At 42.6% G+C, this 23,723-nt stretch overlaps 2 protein-coding genes across 2 annotated transcripts in view; one reads left to right on the top strand and one right to left on the bottom strand.

Annotated features, from left to right (window-relative positions):
• Window positions 1-24: 24 nt before the first annotated feature.
• Window positions 25-13,325, bottom strand: ppp6c (protein phosphatase 6, catalytic subunit). Its single transcript, XM_085908964.1, has 7 exons — window positions 13,165-13,325; window positions 10,534-10,629; window positions 10,339-10,404; window positions 10,110-10,251; window positions 9,922-10,001; window positions 4,790-4,999; window positions 25-1,128 (listed from the first exon to the last, which is right to left on the bottom strand). The coding sequence occupies exons 1-7, from the start codon at window positions 13,237-13,239 to the stop codon at window positions 880-882; spliced, it is 918 nt and encodes a 305-aa protein (XP_085765090.1). The 5' UTR covers window positions 13,240-13,325; the 3' UTR covers window positions 25-879.
• Window positions 13,326-13,954: 629 nt separating this feature from the next.
• Window positions 13,955-23,723, top strand: part of LOC147057602 (multiple epidermal growth factor-like domains protein 9) — a 78,593-nt gene continuing 68,824 nt past the window's right edge. Inside the window, exons 1-2 of the mRNA XM_085908962.1 lie at window positions 13,955-14,610; window positions 21,978-22,182. Coding sequence (XP_085765088.1) covers window positions 13,983-14,610; window positions 21,978-22,182 — 833 coding nt within the window. The 5' untranslated portion in view covers window positions 13,955-13,982. The remainder of the gene's footprint in view (window positions 14,611-21,977; window positions 22,183-23,723) is intronic.

Raw genomic sequence — 23,723 nt, 5'->3', positions numbered from 1 at the left:
ACGTACAAATCACTACAACAGGACTTAGTTCAGACCAGTAATTTTTTATTGTGAAGTAAAACAGAGATCTGGAAATTTGAACATTTTACAACAGTCAGTGGACTTCTGCAAGCAAATTCTCTTAGCTGTGAAATATCTGTGATTTAAGCCCCAAATGAGAACTGAACATCTGAAAGGAGTTACCAATCTGTGAGGCAGTTTAGAGTATCACTGCTTCATTAGAAAACAAAATCAATCCATTATATTAAAACAGCAGCTCATGCAGCAATATTTAACTTCCATGTGAATGTACATTTTTCCATAGTTGGTTGATGTTTTTCTCATTACAGAAATATCATCAGTCCAAACTGCTGTTTAAGCAGTTACTAAAAAACTTTACTTTAAAAAGCTACTAAGGTAAGACCTTGCAACTTGTCTGAACAAAACAATACTACGGTTATGCTGTTTAAGCAGTCAGAGATCATGTTATTTGTCAATTCAGATAGAGAATGGGATAGAGAGAGCAAGAGAGATGAAAACATTGAGAATTAGGTTACAGAAGGACTCCGATAAATATTAACAGAGAAACAATTTCTATCCATAAGGCAAAATCTTTTTAAATGGAATGGATCGTGTAAAATGTGTAGAACAGACCTATATTGAGAACATGTTTTGGTAGCTTTTTGCAAACATTCAGGTTGAGGTTAAGGGCTTAAGATTCAAGCTGCAGATACATGGCTTTAAATGTACAGGAGAAAAAACAATAGTTGGCACTGTAAATGCTTTTAAATTTACACTACAAAAGTCGTACAGACTCACAAGTGCTGTTGCCACTTTCCTTGGTGTCTTTGCACTGAAAATAAAACAAGAACAACAAATAATGTTTTGGATTTCATCATCTTACAGGAAATAAGGTGTTGTTGTCCGAGGTGGAATGACCCTTTCAGAATCAGGCACTGCTCTGAAGAGCTTTGGCTCTCTTGTGTTAGCATCTTTGAAGACCATAATGGAGGCTATGTTGCCACAACGATAGCAGTAGTTGGGAGCCGACCACACCGTGACCAGCTTCTCATCAAACATAAACTTGTAACCCTCATGGACCAGTTGGTGTGCCCGGCAAATCAGCTTTAGACTGTTGATGTGGACAAACTGCAGGGTTTGGGCAAGAGACAGAAATGAAGAAATTTTAGGGAGTGAAAAGAACACATTATCAGACAAGAACAACTCTCTGGCTAAAATCCCAATAATTTAAAAGCTGCTAGTGCTGCTGTTTTAAAAACATACAATACGGTTGTTGAATATTGGGATATTTAACATGTACCTAAAGAAATGACATTTTGACGATCTAATGAAATATTTTTTTCATGCTGAAAAATACGCAATCTTGCAATGTATTCCTTGCTAATTATTTGGAATTAACCTTTGTAATATTCAATTGTTGAATGGCGATGCACATTCAAGTTAGCATCTAACTTGTCAAGTTCAGATGAAAGTCTAAAATTCCATAAACTAATTATTGCATGTCTGCGATATGCATTTGCAAAACAAAACAAAAAACATATAAAAGTCGCTCCGGAGCATAGGTCGCATTTTGGGGGAAATTTATGAGACAAAATCCAACACCAAGAACAGACATGAACGAGCAACAGGCTAAACGATAGGTATGCTAACGTGACATAACACAAACGAAGAGCTGAGAACGGGCCTGACGTAACATTCAGAATTATTCTAATAATTATTACATAAATAACACATTTATAAAACCATCTGTGTCACTCCAATTCATTAAATCCATCGATCGTCCTATATCAAAGTCAAAGTCAGATTTATTGTCAATATCTCCACATGGCAAGACATACAAAGAGATCAAAATAACGTTTCTCACTGTCCCACGGTGACAAGACATAAAACACAATACATACAATACATATATGATTGTAATGAATAAATAAGCGCGATGAATAAATAATTTAAAAAAAAAGATAAATAAACAAATAAATAAACAAGTTATGCAACCGAGGGTGGAGGGGGGGAGAGAGTTCAGGATCCTAACAGCCTGGAGTATGAAGCTGTTGGTGAGTCTGGTGGTGCGGGAGCGCAGGCTTCTGTACCTCTTCCCAGAGGGCAGCAGATCAAACAAAGCGTGAGCGGGGTGACTCACATCACACACAATCGTGGTTGCCTTGCGGGTGAGACGGGAGGTGTAAATGTCCTTCAGGGAGGGGAGTGAAGCACAGATAATCCTACCGGCCGTGTTCACTATGCGCTGCAGGGCTTTCATGTTGTATTCAGTGCTGCTACCACCTCACACAGCGATAAAACTGGAGAGGACGTTCTCAATGGTGCCACGGTAGAATGTGGTCATGATGGCTGGTGGAGCACCTGCTCGCCTGAGTTTCCGCAAAAAGTACAGGCGGCGCTGAGCTTTCTTCGTCAGTGATGCAGTGTTGGTGGTCCAGGAGAGGTCATCACTGATGTGCACCCCCAGGAATCTGGTGCTGCTCACTCTCTCCACCACAGCACCGTCGATGGTCAGTGGCAGGTGTTGGGCGTGACCCTTCCGGAAGTCAACAACAATCTCCTTGGTCTTGCTGACGTTCAACGATAGGTACGTTGAGCTGGAGGTTGTTGTCCCTACACCACGTGGCCAAAAGGTCGACGTCTGAATTGTATTGAGTCTCGTCGCCCTGAAGTCAGCCTTGTTGTTATTCCACAGATCTAGTATATACCGTAATTTTCGGACTATAAATCGCGGTTTTTGTCATAGTTTGGTTGGGGGGACTTATACTCAGGAGTAACTTATATGAGATTTTTTTCACAAATTTTCAAATTTCAAAAATCCGCGATGTAGTGAAACCGCGATAAATGAACCGTGATGTAGCAAGGGATTACTGTCATTTGAACGCCAAATGACGTCACCCGTGCTGCGCAGCGGTTGTTTACATAAAAGGCAAAGGATTCGATCACGGGATGACGAAGATGACAAAGGGCCCCACGTACTACCGGCACCATTAGCGGCTTTGTTGTAAGTGACACGGAGGACGAAGAGTTTGAAGGATTTAATGATTTGGAGTGACACAGAAGGTTTGAAAAACTATTATGGCTTTTACGCACGCCCGGTTCTTCTCGACGGGAGCTCTCTTTCACCTCCGTGGATGGAGGTCGGGGGCCGGCGCTCGGCCGGGTGGCTGTCCGGGGACGGTGGATCGGGCTCGGACATGGCTTTTACGCACGCCTGGTCATACTCTACGGAGCTTTCTTTCACCTCCGTGGCTAGATGTTCAGTGGTTGTTGGCTCGTTGAACTCTTGTTTTGTTAAATAAAGAGCCGTTTACCAAACCCACGTCTTTCCTGGTACTTTGTTAACGCGACAATATAGTTATATACTAGATCTCCGCAGCGCACGCGCGGCGTTGTTGACAAAGAACAAGGAATTTGATCGATGGATTTGGAGTGACACAGATGGTTTGATAATATTGTTGTAATATAATAGTTATTTGAAATATACTTTATATATCGTTATATGGGTCTGTGGAATAATTAGAAATGCAATTTACGAATCCAACGTCAGCGGCGCATATGCGGCATTGTCTACATAAAGGACGATCAATGGATTTAATGAATTGGAGTCACACAGATGGTTTTATGAACATGTTATTTATGTAATAGTTATTAGAATAACTGACTGTTACGTCAGGCCCGTTTTCAGCTCTTCGTTTGTGTTTATGTCACATTCGCATACCTATCGTTTAGCCTGTTGTTGCTCGTTCATGTCTGTTCTTGGTGTTGGATTTTGTCGAATAAATTTCCTCCAAAATGCGACCTATACTTCGGAGAGACTTATATATGTTTTTTTTCACGTTATTGTGCATTTTATGGCTAATGCGACCTATATTCCGGAGCGACTTTTAGTCCGAAAAATACGGGACATAGAGGTTTTGTAGCAGCAGCATGTCTTTCAGGGGCATCCTTGTATAATTCAGTAATGCCAAACAAGCCATATTTTGCTTCTGTAAAAACTAAATACGGTACATAGAGGTTTTGTAGCAGCAACATGTCTTTCAGGGGCATGCTTGTGTAATTCAGTAATGCCAAGCAAGCCATATTTTGCGTCTGTAAAAACAAACACCTTGGCACTGTAGTTAAGCAGTACTGGACTGGTCTGTCAATACTCCAGAACAGTCTCCCATTGACAATGTTCTGCATATTATGAAGCTCAAAATACAACAAGAGAGACCCCCGAACTGTTGAGCATGGGAATGGGAAAGACTTGCACCATCAAATCCTCAACATTTACTGTCTTCAGTTCCCAAATGCTTATTGAGTGTTGTTAAAAAGAAAGGTGATGCAACACAGTGGTAAACATGCCTCTGTTCCAGCTTTTTCGGGAGATGTTGCAAGCATCAAATTTAAAATGCAGAGATGTTTGCAAAAAAAAGTTATCTTTGGTATTCAATTTATTGAATGAGAATAGGGAAATCTTTGGATTCTGTTTTTGTTTATGCTTTCATATTTTAGAAGAATTGAGACTTGTAGTTTCAGGTTATGGATACTGATGCAAGCTTATGCTACACACAGCTATTGTTTGAATCCCCCAACAGATTTCTTCTATTTTAATTAAATCATAAAAGTTATGCAGTATTATATTTCAAGTTTGGAATTTGCAAAAATTAAACACCTGGGAGACAAACTAAGAATAACCCAATTTAGTGAGGAGAAATGTCCCCTCCATACTAATACAGTATATCCAGTCAGTAGACATGAACATTAACTTCCCTGGAAATATCAGTCAATGTTTGATGCAACCTACCTCATTCGTGACTTTTGCACCAAAGAGCCAACCTGCTCCTCTAGGGCTGATTGCCCAAGTGTCTACATCTTCAGGGTCAGACCAAACCAAATCACAAAAGGCTCCTTTATGAGGGATTTCCTGGTTCCGCTCAATGGTCCGAATTTGGTCTAAGGTTTTAATGTCAGGAGAGAGGCCTCCGTGCACACACAGGATCTGTTCATCCATTAGCTATCAAAAAGAGGAAAAGTAGGAAAAAAAACATATTGAATGCAGCGATAGTTTAAACACAACTGTGTAGCTCTTACTAAGGAGGTGTAAGCTACAAAGTACTTTAGCTTGACAAGTTGCCGGGCTTTTTGTCAGTCTGGAAAGTGATGAAAATGTAATTTTAATTAAGGGAAGCCTATAAAACCGTTTTTGCTCATGTCTTCATGATATATTAAGAACAATATTGTCTGGTTCTTATAAACCTGTTTAACCAATGCCAAAATGTTTGAGACCTTCCTGCTTTTCGCACCAAGTTTTGAAACTGAATTCATTAATTCCAATTGATCTCTTTACTGGGCAGTAAGAAGCCCACGTCCTCCATAATGAACATGGAATCAACTCAAAACAAATACAGTCAAACCTCAGTTTTCGACCACAATTTGTTCCAGAAGGCGGTTTGAGAAGTGATTTGTTCGAATTCTGAATTTCCATTAAAAATAATGGAAACAAATTGAATCCGTTCCAAGACGAAAAAACCCCAACTTTTTTAAAGCATTTTTTTCATTTGTGCATTTTTGTCCGATTGCGAAACTGCAGCGCACCGCCGAATGCGCAACCGTAGTGCACCGCCGACCGCGCAACTGCACCGCGCTGGTCGGATTATTGACAGAGCAGTCGCTGAAATTTAGAAAATATTTTTAAAGTCCTGATGTACTTTCCAAAATTTAAGTGGACCTCAGTGCGCAATCCTCAAAGTAACGAAAATACAATAACAACGAACTGAGTCACTTGGCATCCGGGCCACACAGTCGGGTTTTCTCAGGTCCTCTAGGCTCATCTCGCGAGTTTTGACCTCCGAATTTTTGTTCGACATCGGAAGCATAAAAATCTCAAATCTTTCATTCGAACTCCGATTTGTTCGAGAACTGGGACGTTTGAAAACCGAGGTTTGACTGTACAGTAAATTGCTGTTATTTGCAAATGATAGGGACTAGTCTGGTTTGTGATTTGTAAAATATAGTCGTGTAACAGAGAAAATTCAAATACATACAGGAAAATCTTTTAAACTCCACACAATTCTCCACCTGTGGACCCAGTTTACATGAGCGCTAAAATCTGGAACTGACAGACAACTATTGTGAAAAGGGAAGTTTTGAATGGACTACACATATTTAATGACCATTAAATCCAACAAAAGGTGAGGGGCCAGACAAAGCACGGCTCAGAAGACCCCTTATGATGAATAAAATATTTGGATGTCGTTTTCCCTCGCCCGGACTCGGGTCACCGGGGCCCCTCTCTGGAGCCAGGCCTGGAGGTGGGGCTCGAAGGCGAGCGCCTGGTGGAGGGGCCTTTGCTCATGGGGTCCGGTCGGGCATAGCCCGAAAAGAAAACGTGGGTCCCCCTTCCAATGGGCTCACCACCTATAGGAGGGGCCAAAGGGGTCGGGTGCATAGTGAGCTGGGCGGCGGCCAAAGGCGGGGACCTTGGCGGTCCGATCCCCGGCTGCAGAGGCAGGCTCTAGGGACATGGAATGTCACCTCTCTGGCTGGAAAGGAGCCCGAGCTGGTGTGTGAGGCAGAAAGGTTCCGACTAGACATAGTCTGACTTGCCTCCACACATAGTTTGGGCTCTGTTACAAGCCCTCTCGAGAGGGGCTGGACTCTCTTCCACTCTGGAGTTGCCCACGGTGAGAGGCGTCGAGCAGGTGTTGGCATACTTATTGCCCCCCGGTTCACCCCGGTGAGCGAGAGGGTAGCCTCCCTCCGCCTTCGGGTGGGGGGACGGGTCCTGACTGTTGTTTGTGTCTATGCACCGAACGGCAGCTCAGAGTACCCACCCTTCTTAGAGTCCCTGGAGGAAGTGCTGGAGAGCGCTCCTTCTGGGGACTCCATCGTTCTACTGGGTGACTTCAATGCTCACGTGGGCAATGACAGTGAGACCTGGAAAGGCGTGATTGGGAGGAACGGCCCCCCGATCTGAACCCGAGCGGTGTTCTATTATTGGACTTCTGTGCTCGACGCGGATTTTCTATAATGAACACCATGTTCAAGCATAAGGGTGTCCATGTGTGCACTTGGCACCAGGACACCCTAGGCCACAGTTCGTTGATCGACCTTGTAGTCGTGTCATCGGATTTGCGGCCGCATGTTTTGGACGCTCGGGTGAAGAGAGGGGCGGAGCTGTTAACTGATTCAACTGTTCTCCATGGAATGACACGGAATGGCTCCACCATCGGAGCCAACCTACCACCACCTGGTGGTGGATTGGCTCCGATGGTGGGGGAAGATGCCGGTCCGACCTGGCAGACCCAAACGCTCTGTGAGGGTCTGCTGGGAACGTCTGGCAGAATCCCCTGTCAGGAAGAGCTTCAACTCCCACCTACGGCAGAGCTTTTACCATGTCCCGAGGGAGGCGGGGGACATTGAGTCCGAGTGGACCATGTTCCGCGCCTCCATTGTTGAGGCAGCCGACTGGAGCTGTGGCCGTAAGGTTGTTGGTGCCTGTCGTGGCGGCAATCCCCGAACCCGCTGTAAGGGAGGCCGTCAAGCTGAAGAAGGAGTCCTATCGGGCCGTTTTGGCTTGCGGGACTCCAGGGGCAGCTGACAGTTACCGGATGGCCAAGCGGAACGTGGCTTCGGCGGTTGCTGAGGCAAAAACTCGGGCGTGGGAGGAGTTTGGCGAGGCCATTTAGAATGACTTCCGGACGGCTTCGAGGAAATTCTGGTCCACCATCCGGGGTCTCAGGAGGGGGAAGCAGTGCACGGTCAACACTGTTTACACTGAAGATGGTGTGCTGCTGACCTCGACTCGGGATGTCGTGAGTCAGTGGGGGGAATACTTCGAACCTTCCATTGTGGAAGCAGGGCCTGAGGACTCTGAGGCGGACTCTCCAGTCTCGGAGGTCGAAGTCACTGAGCTAGTTAAAAAACTCCTCGGTGGCAAGGCCCCGGGGGTGGATGAGATCCGCCCGGAGTTCTTAAAGGCTCTGGATGTTGTGGGGCTGTCATGGCTGACACGCCTCTACAGCATTGCGTGGACATCGGGGACGGTGCCTCTGGATTGGCAGACTGGGGTGGTGGTTCCCCTCTTTAAGAAGGGGGACCGGAGGGTGTGTTCAAATTACAGGGGAATCACACTCCTCAGGTCTATTCAGGGGTGCTGGAGAGGAGGATCCTTCGGGAGGTCGAACCTCGGATTCAGGAGGAGCAGTGTGGCTTCCGTCCTGGCCGTGGAACAGTGGACCAGCTCTACACCCTCGGCAGGATCCTCGAGGGTGCATGGGAGTTCGCCCAACCAGTCCACATGTGTTTTGTGGACTTGGAGAAGGCGTTTGACCGTGTCCCTCGGGAGGTTCTCTGGAGGGTGCTTCGGGAGTACGGGGTGCCGAGCCAACTGATAAGGGCGGTTCGGTCCCTGTATCACCGATGCCAGAGTTTGGTCCGCATTTCTGGCAGTAAGTCGGATTCGTTCCAGGTGAGGGTTGGACTCCGCCAAGGCTGCCCTTTGTCACCGATTCTGTTCATAATTTTTATGGACAGAATTTCTAGGCGCAGCCGAGGCGTTGAGGGGGTCTGGTTTGGGGACCTCAGCATCGCGTCACTGCTTTTTGCAGATGACGTGGTGCTGTTGGCTTCTTCAGTCCGTGATCTCCAGCTCTCACTGGAGCGGTTCGCAGCCGAGTGTGAAGCGGTCGGGATGAGGGTCAGCACCTCCAAATCCGAGTCCATGGTCCTCGGTCGGAAAAGGGTGGAATGCCCTCTCCGGATCGGGGATGAGATCCTGCCCCAAGTGGAGGAGTTCAAGTATCTTGGGGTCTTGTTCACGAGTGAGGGCAGGATGGAGCGCGAGATCGACAGGCGGATCGGTGCAGCGTCGGCAGTAATGCGGACTTTGCACCGGTCCGTCGTGGTGAAGAGAGAGCTGAGCCAAATGGCAAAGCTTTCGATTTACCGGTCGATCTACGCTCCTACCCTTACCTATGGTCACGAGCTATGGGTCGTGACCGAAAGAACGAGATCCAGGATACAAGCGGCTGAAATGAGTTTCCTCCGCAGGGTGTCCGGGCTCTCCCTTAGAGATAGGGTGAGAAGCTCAGTCATCCGGGAGAGACTCGGAGTAGAGCTGCTGCTCCTCCACGTTGAGAGGAGCCAGATGAGGTGGCTCGGGCATCTCATCAGGATGCCTCCTGGACGCCTCCCTGGGGAGGTGTTCCGGGCATGTCCCACCGGTAGGAGACCCCGGGGACGACCCAGGACGCACTGGAGAGACTACGTCTCTCGGCTGGCCTGGGAACGCCTTGGGATCCCCCGGGATGAGCTGGAGGAAGTGGCTGGGGAGAGGGAGGTCTGGGAGTCCCTCCTAAAGCTGCTGCCCCCGCGACCTGACCCCGGATAAGCGGAAGAAGATTAAGGTGAAGATGAAATCCAACAAAAGTAGTCAACGCCAACATTTTCCTTACAATAATAACATGTTGTATGTGGCTCCACTATTCTCAACACAACATTTTAATTATATTGCATTTGTGGAATACAAGTTAAGCAGCAAAATTCCCCTGTTTTTATCCATCTCAGGGGGCAGCCATTTTGCCACTTGCTGTCAACTGAAAATGAAATCACAGTTGCCAGGTCTCAGGTGACACCCAATCACGGCTCAAATTCAGAAGACTGGTGAGCAGTAATTGATTGTGACGTGAGACCTGGGAACTGTGATATTATTTTCAGTCGACAGCAAGTGGCAAAATCATTGCCCTCTATGATCAATAAAAACCAGATATTTTTTGCCTGTTTAATTCATATTCCACAAACAAAACATTAATCAAAACACTGTGTTTTGACTAGTTGGGTTGCAGAGAACATTATTACGAAGAGAATTTTTGGACTGACTTCCCCTTTCAATCAGAGTCAAGTCTAGGTATTATATAATATTGATCTAATACTTACAGCTGCCACTGTTAACATATCAAACACTTTGGTGCAATACCGCCAGGCATTAGCGTTTCCATATTTGGTCTGGCACTCATCTGTGGAAAAAACAAATATTAAAGTGATTACTGTTCAGAAGGCAAAATGATTATATTGTATTTATCACATCAGGTTAAAAACTGGTAAATATTTTTCTCTCATCTCACCATAAAATCCATAAACTTGCGTAATCTGTCTGCTCTCGTGATTTCCACGTAGAAGTGTGATGCGGTCTGGCCATTTGGCTTTCAGCACCAGCAAGTAGGTAAAAGTCTCCAAACTGTAGTATCCTCGGTCAACAAAGTCTCCCTAAAGATCAGAGAATCTTATTATCAACAAGTCAATGGTGACACCCTTGACAAAAAATCTTTATATTTATATAAAATATATACGAACCATAAATATGTAATTCGTATCTGGAACTTGGCCACCAGTTCGAAAGAGTTCACAAAGATCATAAAACTGGCACAGGGGGGGGGGGGGGGGGCAATATTAGATAAAATATTGTATACCACATATATTTTCAAGCTACACGCGCGCGCACACACGCACTACATATTTGCACGAGCTTTTAGTGTCTGGAAATTTCACCTGTCCGTGTATGTCCCCGCATACTGTTACTGGAGTAGAAACAGGTTGGACGTTAGACTCCTCCAGCAGAAGATCACACACATAGTCACATAATCGCTGCGTAGGAGAAAAAACAGAAGTACTGTACAGGTGGTAAGGGTTCAGACAGACATTGTGTTGGCTTTAAGCATCTACGAAAGTGTTATGTACGCATTCGTAGGGCTGCAGCAAATTATTTTGTTTGTCGCGTAATCACCAACAGTAATTGCGATGATGATATTACACCCAACTTGTTTTAAACTTTGTAGCAGTATTCCCAACTGGTTTATGAAGATGGATCAACTGAAAACAAAGACAATACTAAGGCCATAATTTTTTATTTTTTGTTGCTGTAAATATTTAGTGCATTTTAAAATGAAACCAAAAACTATGCTATGCTGAGTTCCACTAATACTATGGAAAATTGTGAGTGAAATTATGGAACTGTCTTGTGCTAAAGAAAACTAAAATAAACACTTGTATTGGTTTTTACATTTGTTTTTATTTAACCTTTATTCAAAACATTTTGTCTTGCTTCGCAAATGTGCATAATTTGATCTACACATTCAAATCAATAGCACTGTAAATTAGTACAGTAAATTGTAACGAACTAGGTGAGCAAATGGTTTTATTGTTAAGTGTTACTATTAAGCGCTTGTGACAAATATGTGATGTGTTACTTTGAGTTCTATGATGTCCGAATTATGAAATGCACTACTCTGTGCATGGTTGCGAGTGACTTCTCTTACTGCTCAATGTCAAATGCAGAATTCAAAAGCTGTGTTTTGCTTTTAAACAGGAGTTTGCTGACTAATGTTTCCATAATCCATAGTTGACGATACATTATGTTATCGTATCACAGCAGGATATTGAGTGTAGCCACTTCCAGACACGGCTATCCCAATATCTGAAAATAATAATAATAATAATAATAGTCATCAGCAACAACATGCTTTCTTTCTAGATGGTCGTTTGTCACTGTCGTGCTGACATAAAAGGGAGATTTACATGGTATTTTAGGTGAAATGCGGCCGGACTTTTTGACTCTGTTGCTACCAGGTTAGCCATGTCAATCATAATCACCCAAAATGATTTAGTTTACATCACAGATGACCCGGATTACCATTACCACTACCCGCATGTCCCCCAAAGTCCCAATGATCATCGTCACACACACATCTGGGTGTGGTGAAATTTGTCCTCTGCATTTAACCCATGCGATTTTGATCCATCCCCTGGGGGAGAGGGGAGCAGTGAGCAGCAGCGGTGCCACGCTCGGGAATCATTTGGTGATCTAACCCCCCAATTCCAACCCTTACTGCTGAGTGCCAAGCAGGGAGGCAATGGGTTCCATTTTTATAGTCTTTGGTATGACCCAGCCGGGGTTTGAACCCACAACCTTCCAGTCTCAGGGAGGACACTCTACTACTAGGCCACTGAGGAAAAACATACAATGCCAAATAGATATGTGTAAATAAACGTCTATGCTACTCAAATGAATTGCTGTGATTAGTCGACCACTAGTCTTACTCGTAAGGGCATCTTATTATCAAAAGTGAAACAAATTGAATATACAGACTTCAGAGACAGTTTAAGTTATTACCAAATCGATTTCTGGAATTGTGATGATAAGCTATTCAAAAGATGGATTATTATTCCTTTAGACAGAGATGGTTTGATATGAAAACACATTTTAAATCTCATTCAATGAAATCATTTTCGGATACTTTTACCCTTCCACGTGAAAAATGTAAAGGACACAAACAAAACTGGGATTAAAAATCTGGATTCTTTAAAAACATAAAAATATATATTTGCCGTTGAATGGGTTTTAAATGCGTGTGAAATTCCTAGATAATTGTGACAGCCCTTTACTGTAAGCCTGTTTTGATGCATATCCCACAACACCGGTGACATTTAGATTTCATTTCAAAAATCTTTTTTTGTTTTTTTATTAACTCAGAGGATTTCACTGTCAACACATGACACTATGATAAATATCTAATACTGGCATATACTATACAATAGCAAAGGCATAATTAGAGGCATAATGGTAGAGAAACATTTGTTCACCGCAGCATTTTGCATCAGTCTGACTAAATGAGAATGGGAAGAAATTTTAATGAGCACGTCAGTTACAGAAATCTAAAATTCCGAGTATTATGTTATTCGGGGCGAATATTGGTGTAATGTACATCACACTATAGCCCTTAATGCAAAACCATGGCTTTACTTGACATGGACTTTTAGTCATTTGACTTGCCACTGACAGTGCATGTCTCCTCGTCATTGATAACCACTTGTGTCCCATGAACACATCAGCTTTGCTGTTCACACATCAATTGTAACGATAAACGTTCCGTCTTCTAGCTCAAAATGGCAGTCACCACCATCAAGTCAATACATCGGGGTCTAATCATTTTATCTGTTAATAAATGACATATCTTCATTTGCTCCATTCACTTCCTGGCCGTACAGACGTATCGAGTGTGCTAAACGCTACTAGCTAGCTTAAGTTAGCCTTAATTATTAATACATTTTAACCACAATTTAAGCAAAGTATTAAAAGCACACTTCTTTTTGCCGAATGTGTTCAAATTATGCCGGGTTTACCTTTAGGTCATTTTCTGGAAGGTATTTGCACTGTTTTGCGATCTCCGCATATTTATCCAGATCTAGCGGCGCCATTGTAACTTGCTATTTTTCTTGCGTAACTTCCTGCGAAGGTTTGGGAGTCTGGCCATCTGTGTTTTATGAATTGCTGTACTGCCATCTCCCGTCTCTATGCTTCAATGCAGCTACTGAGATCATTTTGGCGTAGTGGCATACTTTGACCGCATGGATGAACTCTATGCTTGTCTAATGTATGCAATCCAAGAAGAAAAAAATCAACCAGTTCTAGCGTCAGGGCAAATAGGCGTCTGGTTTTGTGCAGTCAAATGTACACTTAGTTAATTTGACAGATATAATCTATTTTCATGGACTACGTCTTGTGTATTATTTATTATGTTTTCAATTTTTTTTTTGCTAATTTGACGAATTGAAAAGGGTGATGGGTTTAAAAGGATGGACGTTTCGTCCGTTGTTCATTTGGATTTAAAATTTAAGCATCAAATGTAAAAGAAAAAAGTTACTGGTTTGAAATGTTCATTCATTCATGATCAATGTGGGTTGGGAAATTGGATTTATAATTAACGTATTTTAAATATAAGTATTTTAAATAATGAGCAAATAAATAAATAAATAAATAAATATTTGTGTTTTTTTTCTTTGCTGATCTTTGTGCTCTCAAAATGATTGGTATAAAGCCCGTCCAATCAGCTAGCGGAGGGGGGTTTTCTTTTTTTGGTCTGCTCGACTTTCTATTGGCTGATGTAAATGAGCCGTGCGCGTTGAGCCAAGTTAGGTTGCGGAGCAATGACTTGTGGTTCATGAAGCGACAAACAGCACTGTACGCCGCCGGGAGACATCAATGGTGGAGTACGCATCCATTCAGGGAAAGGTCTGAGAGAGACCGTTACTGGAGCTTACATGGAGAGCCGAAACTGAATATGGGATTAACGTCCTTAATGATGTACATATCGTCGGTTGTGGTATTTATTTTCTATGTACATATCGATTTTTCTAAAGCTGCACCTCGCATCAGTCTATACGATGCGTCGCCAATCTCCAGGAAGCCAGACACTGCCTCCGACACCTGGAAGACCCTCCATACAGATATGCCTCGTCGTTTACCCGAGAGCAGATTCTCTTTAGCCCCGTCTTCTGCTATTGGCATAGCTAGCCATATCCTCCAAAATACAATTCTTTCTGCACCAAATGAGCCGACTACCGCTGATTTCGACTCCGAGATCATTTCAAGCGCAAAGGAAGACATCGCGGCGCTGATTTCCAAGTTAAGCGCCCCCCGCAAAAGATCCACTGATGCACACACATCACTCTTTGCCCGGGAGAAAATGTTACAGACAATGATGTCCATGGTTTCTCAGCGGACAGACAACGATGCGTGGTCGGCAGATAGGATCGCCACATCTGTTACCTCAGTAGAGAACAGTCAAGGTGAGTTTTGTCGAATGCAGTACTAGCGAAAGTGGATCATTTTGTCCGAAAGGTTTTGCTTTCGCGTGATTAAAAACGTAAAGCAAAGAGGCGTGTAGAAAACCAGTCACTGCTATGCAGCGTATCTGCGAGAAGAGGAAGATTGCACTGTGCTTTTGACGCAGAGACCAAATAATGCACATTACAACAATGGGCACACCCCATCAGTTATGCATGCTGCACCCCGTGCAGAATCCTAATGTATCGTGAACTGCAATGTATTCCTGTTAAACGGTATCATTGCGGCCTGAGCATTAACGTGGCCTACATGAGGCCTCTTAATAAAATATGAATGTGTGCCACATATTACAGCGTATAGGATGAGGGAGGGCATGGGGGGGGGGAGGTTGATCCTGTTGTTCAATGAGGTTATCCCGTCTGTCAAGCCACACAGCATCCACACACACCCATGGCATTATTGCATTCAACTCAGCAGGATTTATGTTTAAGGGAAATTATATTCAAATCTGTATGTCAAGGATGTGGGACATGTAGAATCCAAGGACACCCAAACAAAAATGGCCAGGCAGCCAAAGCTATGAATGGGGAATGACAATGGCCCCTATCCAAGCACTGTGCATGTTTTGATTAAGTCGTAGCCAGAAGCACAGTTGTGATAATAAATCTTTTGATGACTATGTGAGGCAGATGGTTTAGTTGTGTTTACCACCCAAATTGCTTGTACCAGCTCACCAGGCTGAAATTGCCAAAGCAATTTTAAAGGAAACATGGCCGTTTTTTTTTTTTTGCCAAATATTTGAATAAATATTCTGTGTTTACAGAAAAAAAAGCACAATTGTTACCTCGTTACCGGGGTCAAGTTAGGAACGTTTTCGTCGTGACCCTGTTAATCCGTAAGGAGACCAATCCTAACATTCCACGCCAAAACAGTCCAACCATGCTTTAGCAGTCGTGTGAGTGTGGAGAGGGCGCCCAGACCATTGAGCATATCCTCCAAGACCATGCAGCCTGAACAAAGCTGACTTGCTGAATGTGAATCAGAACACCCTTGAATGGTTGGCTTTTTGGCGTGACAAGCTATGATGATGATGATGATGATGATGACCTTGTTACTTCCTTCTAAAGCAGGGGTGTCCAAACTTTTTGCAAGGAGGGCTAGATTGGATAAAGTGAAGGGGCCCGGGGGCCAGTAGTTTTTTCGGACATTTTTTTAACTACAATTTTATCCAAATAAACACTGTTATAAAACAAATTTCATTCTCCCAATTGTCTTTCTTTTTTAAATGACAAAATAACCAAATATAAGCCACTCAGGCAGATGTGAACAACTCTAAAAACACCAATTCTGCCTTTCATTCATATCTGAAGAGTCCGATAACATTGAACAAACTGTATGAAATACCTTAAATTTACTTGAGTTTAAAATTATTTTCGCCTCATGAACATTTTAAACAGGAGTTATAAGTAATACATAAAATACGATAACATTGAACAAACTGTATGAAATACCTTAAATTTACATGAGTTTAAAATTATTTTCGCCTCATGAACATTTCCCACAGGGTTTACGCAGCCGGTTTGCGCGTACCCATTTTACAACGGGTTTATTTCCGCATTTGATTTGCGCATGCTCCGCATAGCAGGACAGCTGGAGTCATGTTCTCGCTGTGAAATCACGCCGGGTCGCGCGAGATTACATTTCTGCGGCATAAATATAAAATAGCTTTGGTACGTGTGTATTAAAGCGCTGGTCAACAATGGCGGCGGGCCACATACTAAAGATTTTATCACAGAGGCTGCGGGCCTGATGAAATTTGACCACGGGCCGCAATTGGCCCGCGGGCCGGACTTTGGACATAGCTGTTCTAAAGTGAACAAATCCAGAAATATATGTAGCCTGTCACTTTCCATGTTCTGATTTCGGCTCCTCAGATCATCATCTATTAAACTCTATTTGCACTCATTAATCCCCCGCAACATTAAAATTTGGATGCATCTTCACATCTTCTGTAAAAGACATCACTGGTTATGGTGACACCTGGTAGCCATTCTTGCAATTTTCCCAGAGATGTTCCCTCAAAACACCATTCATCCATCAATTCTCTGAACAGCTTATTAGTGTGAAGGCAAAGGCCTTCACACTATTGTTATTCTACTTTATTTTTCTTATTATTATTATTATTAGTGTGAAGGCGAAGGCCTTCATTAGTGTGAAGTAAGTGACTGTTAGTATTTTATTTGTTCATAACATTTACCGTTTTTGCATAATTAGCAAATTTGTGCCTTAAAATCCCCCATTCATTCTTAATAGCGCATTAGACACGAGCGACGCTCACGAGGGAGTTCGAATTTTGACATCTGACAACTTTTTTCATGATTTCTTTCCTTAACTCATTTATTTAACTCTTTTATTTTTTATTTATTTATTTTTCATTCATTAGTGTGAAGGCGAAGGCCTTTTTAATTTAAAAACATCATTTTAATAATTTATTTCAGTCAACATCAATTTACCATTTTTATTTCTCGTTTAATAGCATCATTCCACCACAGCAACATTAAGTCGTTTAAGTGAGTTCGAATCTGACGTCTGACAACATTTGTCACGATTTCTTTTCTTAACTCTTTTTTTTTTCATTCATTTATTTATTCATTTAATTTTAATTTAAAAACATCACATTAATAATTTTTCAGTCAACAGCATTTACCATTTTAATTTCTCGTTTAATAGCATCCTTCCACCAGTCAATGTTTAGCTCAGTTAGTAGCGAATGGCACATTCAACACGAGTCATGTTCCCGAGTGAGTTTGAATCTGACATCTGACAACTTTTATCATGATTTCTTTCCTTAACTCATTTATTTTTTATTCATTCATTTGTTTATTCATTTTATTTTAATTTAAAAACATCATTTTAATAATTTATTTCAGTCAACATCATGATCATCAATTTATCATTTTTATTTCTCTATTTAAAAATAGCATTTTAATAATTTATTTCATTCAACATAATCATCATAATTAATTTACCATTTCTATTTTATTTAATCATCATAATTAATTTACCATTTTTATTTCATTTAATCATTATTTCGAGTCCCACAATAGTGTGAAGTGCCTTCGCCTTCACACGCAATTTCTCCAGAAATTGCCAATTCTAGTTATTCTTGTTGTTGCTACTATGTATTTCTTAGTTACTTTCATTGTTTTGATCGTTATTTGTCTCTTTATTATTTTCGTGCCTCTCTGGTCTTGTGTCTATATTTGTTCATTAAGAATAGGAGCTTGTGAAGGATATCCAAATGTTTAAGTGTATATTTTTCAGACGTCACTTATGTGACGGTGGCGCAGTGGGTAGCACGGCCACAGTTAGGAGGGTGCGAGTTCGATTCCACCTCCGGCCCTCCCTGTGTGGAGTTTGCATGTTCTCCCCGTGTCCGCGTGGGTTTTCTCCGGGCACTCCGGTTTCCTCCCACATCCCAAAAACAACACCCGATTGAGCACTCCAAATTGTCCCTAGGTGTGAGTGCGAGTGCGAATGGTTGTTCGTCTCTGTATGCCCTGCGATTGGTTGGCAACCACTTCAGGGTGTCCCCCGCCTACTGCCCGATGACGGCTGGGATGGCTCCAGCACGCCCGCGACCCCCTTGGGGACTAAGCGGTTCAGAAAATGAATGAATGAATGAACAACACTCAGGACATGTGAAAAATGACAAATATTCTCAAACATCCCCTGATCTTAAACTCCCAGGAGGGCAAGGAAAAACTCAAAACTCCAACTAGGGGAAATGAGAAACCTTGAGAAAAGATACCTCAGATGGGAGGGTCCCACTTTCAGGATAACCAGGCTGCAATGAATGCAGAGAGGACACATAGTACAAACAGTGTAGACAATTCACAAAAGGTGTGGAAAGCAGGGTGTTATTGCACAAGAATGACTCTGAGACTCTAAGAGTGGCTGGTGTGAGTTCATCAGAGCAACAGCCTGGGGGAAGAAGCTGTCTCTGTGTCTGCTGGTTTTGGCGTACAGAGCTCTATAACGCCGTCCTGAGGGGAGTAGTTCAAACCGACTGTAACCTGGGTAAGAAGGGTCTGTAGAGATGCTACTTGCACGTTTCCTGGTCCTGGACAGGTACAAGTTTTGGATAGATGGGAGGTTGATTCCAATTATCTTTTCTGCAGTCCTGATTGTCCGTCATAGTCTGTGCTTGTCTTGTTTGGAGTAACGCCAATAAGCTTCATCATGCTTTTTTTTCCCCCCTTGCCATCTGTTTGACCTGGTGGTCAAAATTAACCTTGTGCTTTAATGTGACATAACCCTTAAAGCTTGAGCTTGGTGCATTCTTGAGCTCTTATCATTGTTCCATTTTAAAGGTAGATCACATCAACAAAGGCATCAACTTCTATCACATGGAAGGGCCTCACATACATAGGGAATGTTTTCCCTTCCAACATTTGTGCAGTTTGACGCCAAGGGAAAAAAGGAAAAATAAAATTGGTCTTCACGGTAACAAGAAAATAACGTGTGGCTCAACAGGAATTTTGAGACTTGTTCTAAATGGTCCGCCCATGTTTGTATAACAGTCATACAACATGTCACAGCAGTCAAACAGATAAACGAGACAGGGAAGAGGTGAGCCCAGCCCCCTTTTCTCTTTCCACTACACACAGGTCCAGCCCAATAGACATCAGACGTAGTGTGTGTAGCTAAACACCACATCTAGTGAAAGCCCAGTTTTTAAGAATGAAAAACAGTGTGTGTTTGTGTGTGTGTGTGTGTTTAAGGTGGGGTATGCATTAACAGGATTTCACACATTCTTTGGCATCATCAGGGCTGACAGTTCTTGTGCCTCTTACTGTAGCAAAGAGCCCGGGAGTAGAGGCTCTCCAGGCTTGCATAACCACAGGCCATTTTGTTTTACTTACATAAAAGTGCAAATAACACGAGAAGAGCTACAACATTTGAATTGAATTCTAGAGCATCCAAATGAAATTGTACATTTAATTTTATCTAATTGCTTTAGGTATGTTTTGTTTTTTGTTTTGAGTACACAAATACCTCAGCTGTGCAATGAACAAAGTACATGTGAGATAGTGTTGGTCTGCAGTCGCCATTCTCTGCGCTGAATTTGAGATCAGATAAATAACAGGTAACTACAGAGTGCTTGTCAAGGTCATCTGCGTGTCAACATATCCAAGATTCTTTCGTGAAGCACACCGTCTTGAGTTGTGCCAAATATGTCAGGCGAAAAGTCGCAAAAGTCTATTTATAATTGCCGCACATTGAAATGCATTTAGTTTTTAAACCCCCTTTGATTAAATTCATGTCTGTTCTTATCCGAACATCTCAGGCTCCATGTTATTGTTTAAGTGACTTCACTGAGTAGAATATGAAGATACAACTCTATACACTTTACTAGTCTGACTGAGCAAATGCTGCTGCTCACCTCCTAATTGGAGCTCATAAGAGGAAGTACACAACCCCAATTCGGGCCTCCCTTCACTGGCCCCCAGTACATTTTAGAGTTCATTTTAAGGTAAGTTTATTTGTTTTCAAATCATTAAATGGCCTCGCCCTAGTTTAACTCTCTGAGCTGCTCTACCCGGACGCTCTTCCACGGTCCTTCAGGTCTGCAGACCAGACTCTCCTGGAAGTGCCGAGGACTAAACGGAAAGGATCGTGCGTTTTCTGTTGTCGGTCCTTCCCTCTGGAATGACCTTCCCTTGTATGTTAGACAAGCCCCAGACCCCTGCCCATTTTTAAAACTCGTTTGAAGACCCATTTTTATTCTTTAGCCTTTGACTGACTTTGTTGCGATTGTTCTGTTGTTGTTAACTACTTTACATGTACAGTATATTACTACTACTACTACTGTATATTAATTTGTGTTTTAATCTACAACTTTTACTGTCTTTGCAGTTACATCATTATATCATATGTGAAACGCTTTGTTACAGCTGCAGTTGTTGTTCAATGTGCAACATAAACGAGGTTGAATTGTATTGGAGTATGTGTATTTGTTTTCACCACTATCAATCACCAAATAATGGGAGTACCGTAATTTTCGGACTATAAATTGCGTTTTTCTTTCTTAGTTTGGGTGTGTGGGAAGGGGCGACTTATACTGAGGAGCGATTTATATGTGAATTTTTTCACAAATTTTCAAAATTCAAGAAAAAAGATTTGAGGAAACCACGATAAACAAACCATGATGTAGCAAGAGATTGCTGTGATTTGAATTTCAAGTGACGTCAGCGGTGCGACGGTTGTTTACATAAAGGACAAAGATTTGATCACGGGATGATGAAGATGACGAAGGGCCCCACGTACTAGCGGCATCATTAGCGGCTTTGTAAGTGACACGGAGGACGAAGAGTTTGAAGGATTTAATGATTTGGAATGACACACAAGGTTTGAAAAACTATTATGGCTCTTACGCACGCCCGGTCCGACTCGACGGAGCTCTCTCTCACCTCCATAGATGGAAGTCGGGGGCCGGCGCTCGGCTGGGTGGCTGTCCGGGGACGATGGATGGGGCTCGGACATGGCTCTTGCGCACGCCCGGTCCTATTCTATGGAGCTCTCTTCCACATCCGTGGCTGGAAATGCCACCTCCGGGGATGGAAGTCCATGCCGCCGCACGCCTGGAAATCGACTTTGTTAACGGTACAATATAGTTATATACTAGATCTGTGGAATAACAAAGAGGCTGAGGTCAGGGCGCACGCGCGACGTTGTTGACAAAGGATGAGGAATTTGATTGATGGATTTAATTATTTGGAGTGACACAGACGGTTTGATAATATTGTTGTAATATGATAGTTATTTGAAATATACTTTATATATCATTATATGGGTCTGTGGAATAATTAGAACTGCAACTCACGACGAGTCCGACGTCCGCAGCGCATATGCGGCGCGTACGCAGCGCGTACGCGGCGCGTACGCGGCATTGTTTACATAAAGGACGATCAATGGATTTATTGAATTGGAGTGACAGATGGTTTTATAAACGTGTTATTTATGTTATAGTTATTAGAATAACTCTGAATGTTACGTCAGGCCTGTTCTCAGGTCTTTGTGTTTATGTCACGTTAGCATACCTATCGTTTAGCCTGTTGTTGCTCGTTCATGTCTGTTCTTGGTGTTGGATTTTGTCGAATAATTTTGCCCCAAAATGCGACCTATACTCCGGAGCGACTTATATATGGGTTTTTTTTCACGTTGTTGTGCATTATATGGCTAATGCGACCTATATTCCGGAGCAACTTTTAGTCCGAAAAATACGGTAAATTTCATGGAGTCATGCAAACACACTTTCATCTATTTGTCTCACCCGTTGTCATGCCTGTTTGTTTGTTCCCCCCAGAGGGATTCTGTAATTGCAGCACCGGAGGAGAGGGGATTTTGTATCCAGATGAGTGTAACCAGAGCACTGGTCAGTGCTCATGTCTGGACGGCTACAATGGTCTACAGTGTGATGACTGTGAGGAGGGGTACTTTACCAATGGCACTAGCGACTGCCTCCCGTGCACCTGTGACTCATTTGGTGCAGTGAGCCACCTTTGTGACAGGTACTGTACTCATCTGTTTTAATGCTTTATGCAATACAAATTACATTTCTTTTTATTACAAAAGTCAGATTTTTTTTATGTACTCATTTACATGACACAAACCCTGCCCAAAAGAAGGCCTTTGTGATCATATGAAAAAAAGACAACAAAAAAAATCTGAAACATTTTACATATGGGTAAAAAAAAATTGCAATTGAGCTGCAGTGTAAACCTAGCCTAAGTCCAGTGCACAGATTGTCTCTCGCTCTTGTTCTCTCTCGCTCTCTATCTGTCTCAAAAAGAAAAATGGTTTCTTGGCTTTTTGCTTGTTTTGGTTATGAATGTGGAGATTGGAGGGATGGATCTATTCTTTTAGGATATCACTGAGAGCACTATATCTTCTCATTCATTCAACATTCTCGAATGCTCTTATAGGGTGATACCTTATTGTTGCCGTTTAATGGCGAGTGGAGCTGCTTCTCGCGCGACACGAGTTTACATCGATGAAGCGTCATCGCGCATTCTTTTCTCCTCCAAGCACACGTCGCATTTTAATGACTCATGCGCCGTGTGACTTTTTGTGGCCGGGAGTGGCCGTGTTTCCCTGTGTAATTGACCCTTACGGTGTCTTTAACGGGATATTATTTTGAAGTTTAAGCAGAAAAAATCTGGCACCCTTGAACAAAAATGAACTGCCCTTCAAAACCATTCATTGACCCCAGAATGTGTGTTCACGAAAGCGTTCACAAAGCAAAAATGCGCTACATTCGGTTTTTGTTCGTCCAAAATACTATGAACGATTTCATGACCAACGCTCCACTACAATAAACTTGTGTAACATTGTAATTGTGCTGTCCACTCAAAGTAAATCAACACAAAGTCATTAAAGTCTTAAGATCTGACATAAACTGAGGAAACACCCAAGTAAAAAAATGGGCCTTAAGTGTTCATTGTTCTCTGTGGCTGCCGATATTTTCCAGCACTGCTTTGTGTGTGTCATGGATCCAGGGGTGAGTTTTGTGTATAGGATTGATTTGTGCATAGAACACAAACATTTCTATGTTTTTATTAGTGAATGAGGCCCATTGAGAGGTTGACCCCATGGTTATCACCCTCTCCAGCAATGTGATACGCACTCATATTTTCTAAAGATATCCTCTAGACATGACACTTTGAACTCAACTTCTTCGGTCAACCAAGGCGAGGCTTGTTCTCGTGTTAATCTGTTCTGTGGTTTTGGCCACAGTGCTGCAGATTAATTTCATGCTGTTGGCAATCTTCTTATAGCCTCCCCTAGTAATGGGCCATGTAAATGATGGAGGACACCACATTTTTTTTATGAGTGTTTTATCAGTGATAGCCACATAGGAACATGTCTATGACAAACATTCTGAAAATGGACAAAATTGGTGCACGTGTAAAATACATAGATGGTTGCGAGGGTGACTTAGCCTTGTGATACAACTGAAGCTCAATTTTACGCGATATGATTCTACGCGACTTTCTATCTAACGCAGTTTGGTCATGGACCCCAATTTTTTTGGGCGTAAATACATTTTCAA

Source organism: Syngnathus leptorhynchus, chromosome 4 (genome assembly GCF_054491065.1).
Source record: "Syngnathus leptorhynchus isolate UIUO chromosome 4, UIUO_Slep, whole genome shotgun sequence".
In the NCBI taxonomy this organism is placed as follows: domain Eukaryota; kingdom Metazoa; phylum Chordata; class Actinopteri; order Syngnathiformes; family Syngnathidae; genus Syngnathus; species Syngnathus leptorhynchus.
This window is presented reverse-complemented; position numbering and strand designations above follow the sequence as displayed.

Bases quoted from the DNA above. Each gene is read 5' to 3' on its own strand.
- ppp6c (XM_085908964.1), bottom strand. From the start codon at position 13,239: ATGGCGCCGCTAGATCTGGATAAATATGCGGAGATCGCAAAACAGTGC. The intron at 10,630-13,164 runs GTAAACCCGGCA...TCTCCTACGCAG, and splicing joins TTCCAGAAAATGACCTAAAG to CGATTATGTGACTATGTGTG. The intron at 5,000-9,921 runs GTAAGTATTAGA...TCTTTTTGATAG, and splicing joins ATATGTTAACAGTGGCAGCT to CTAATGGATGAACAGATCCT.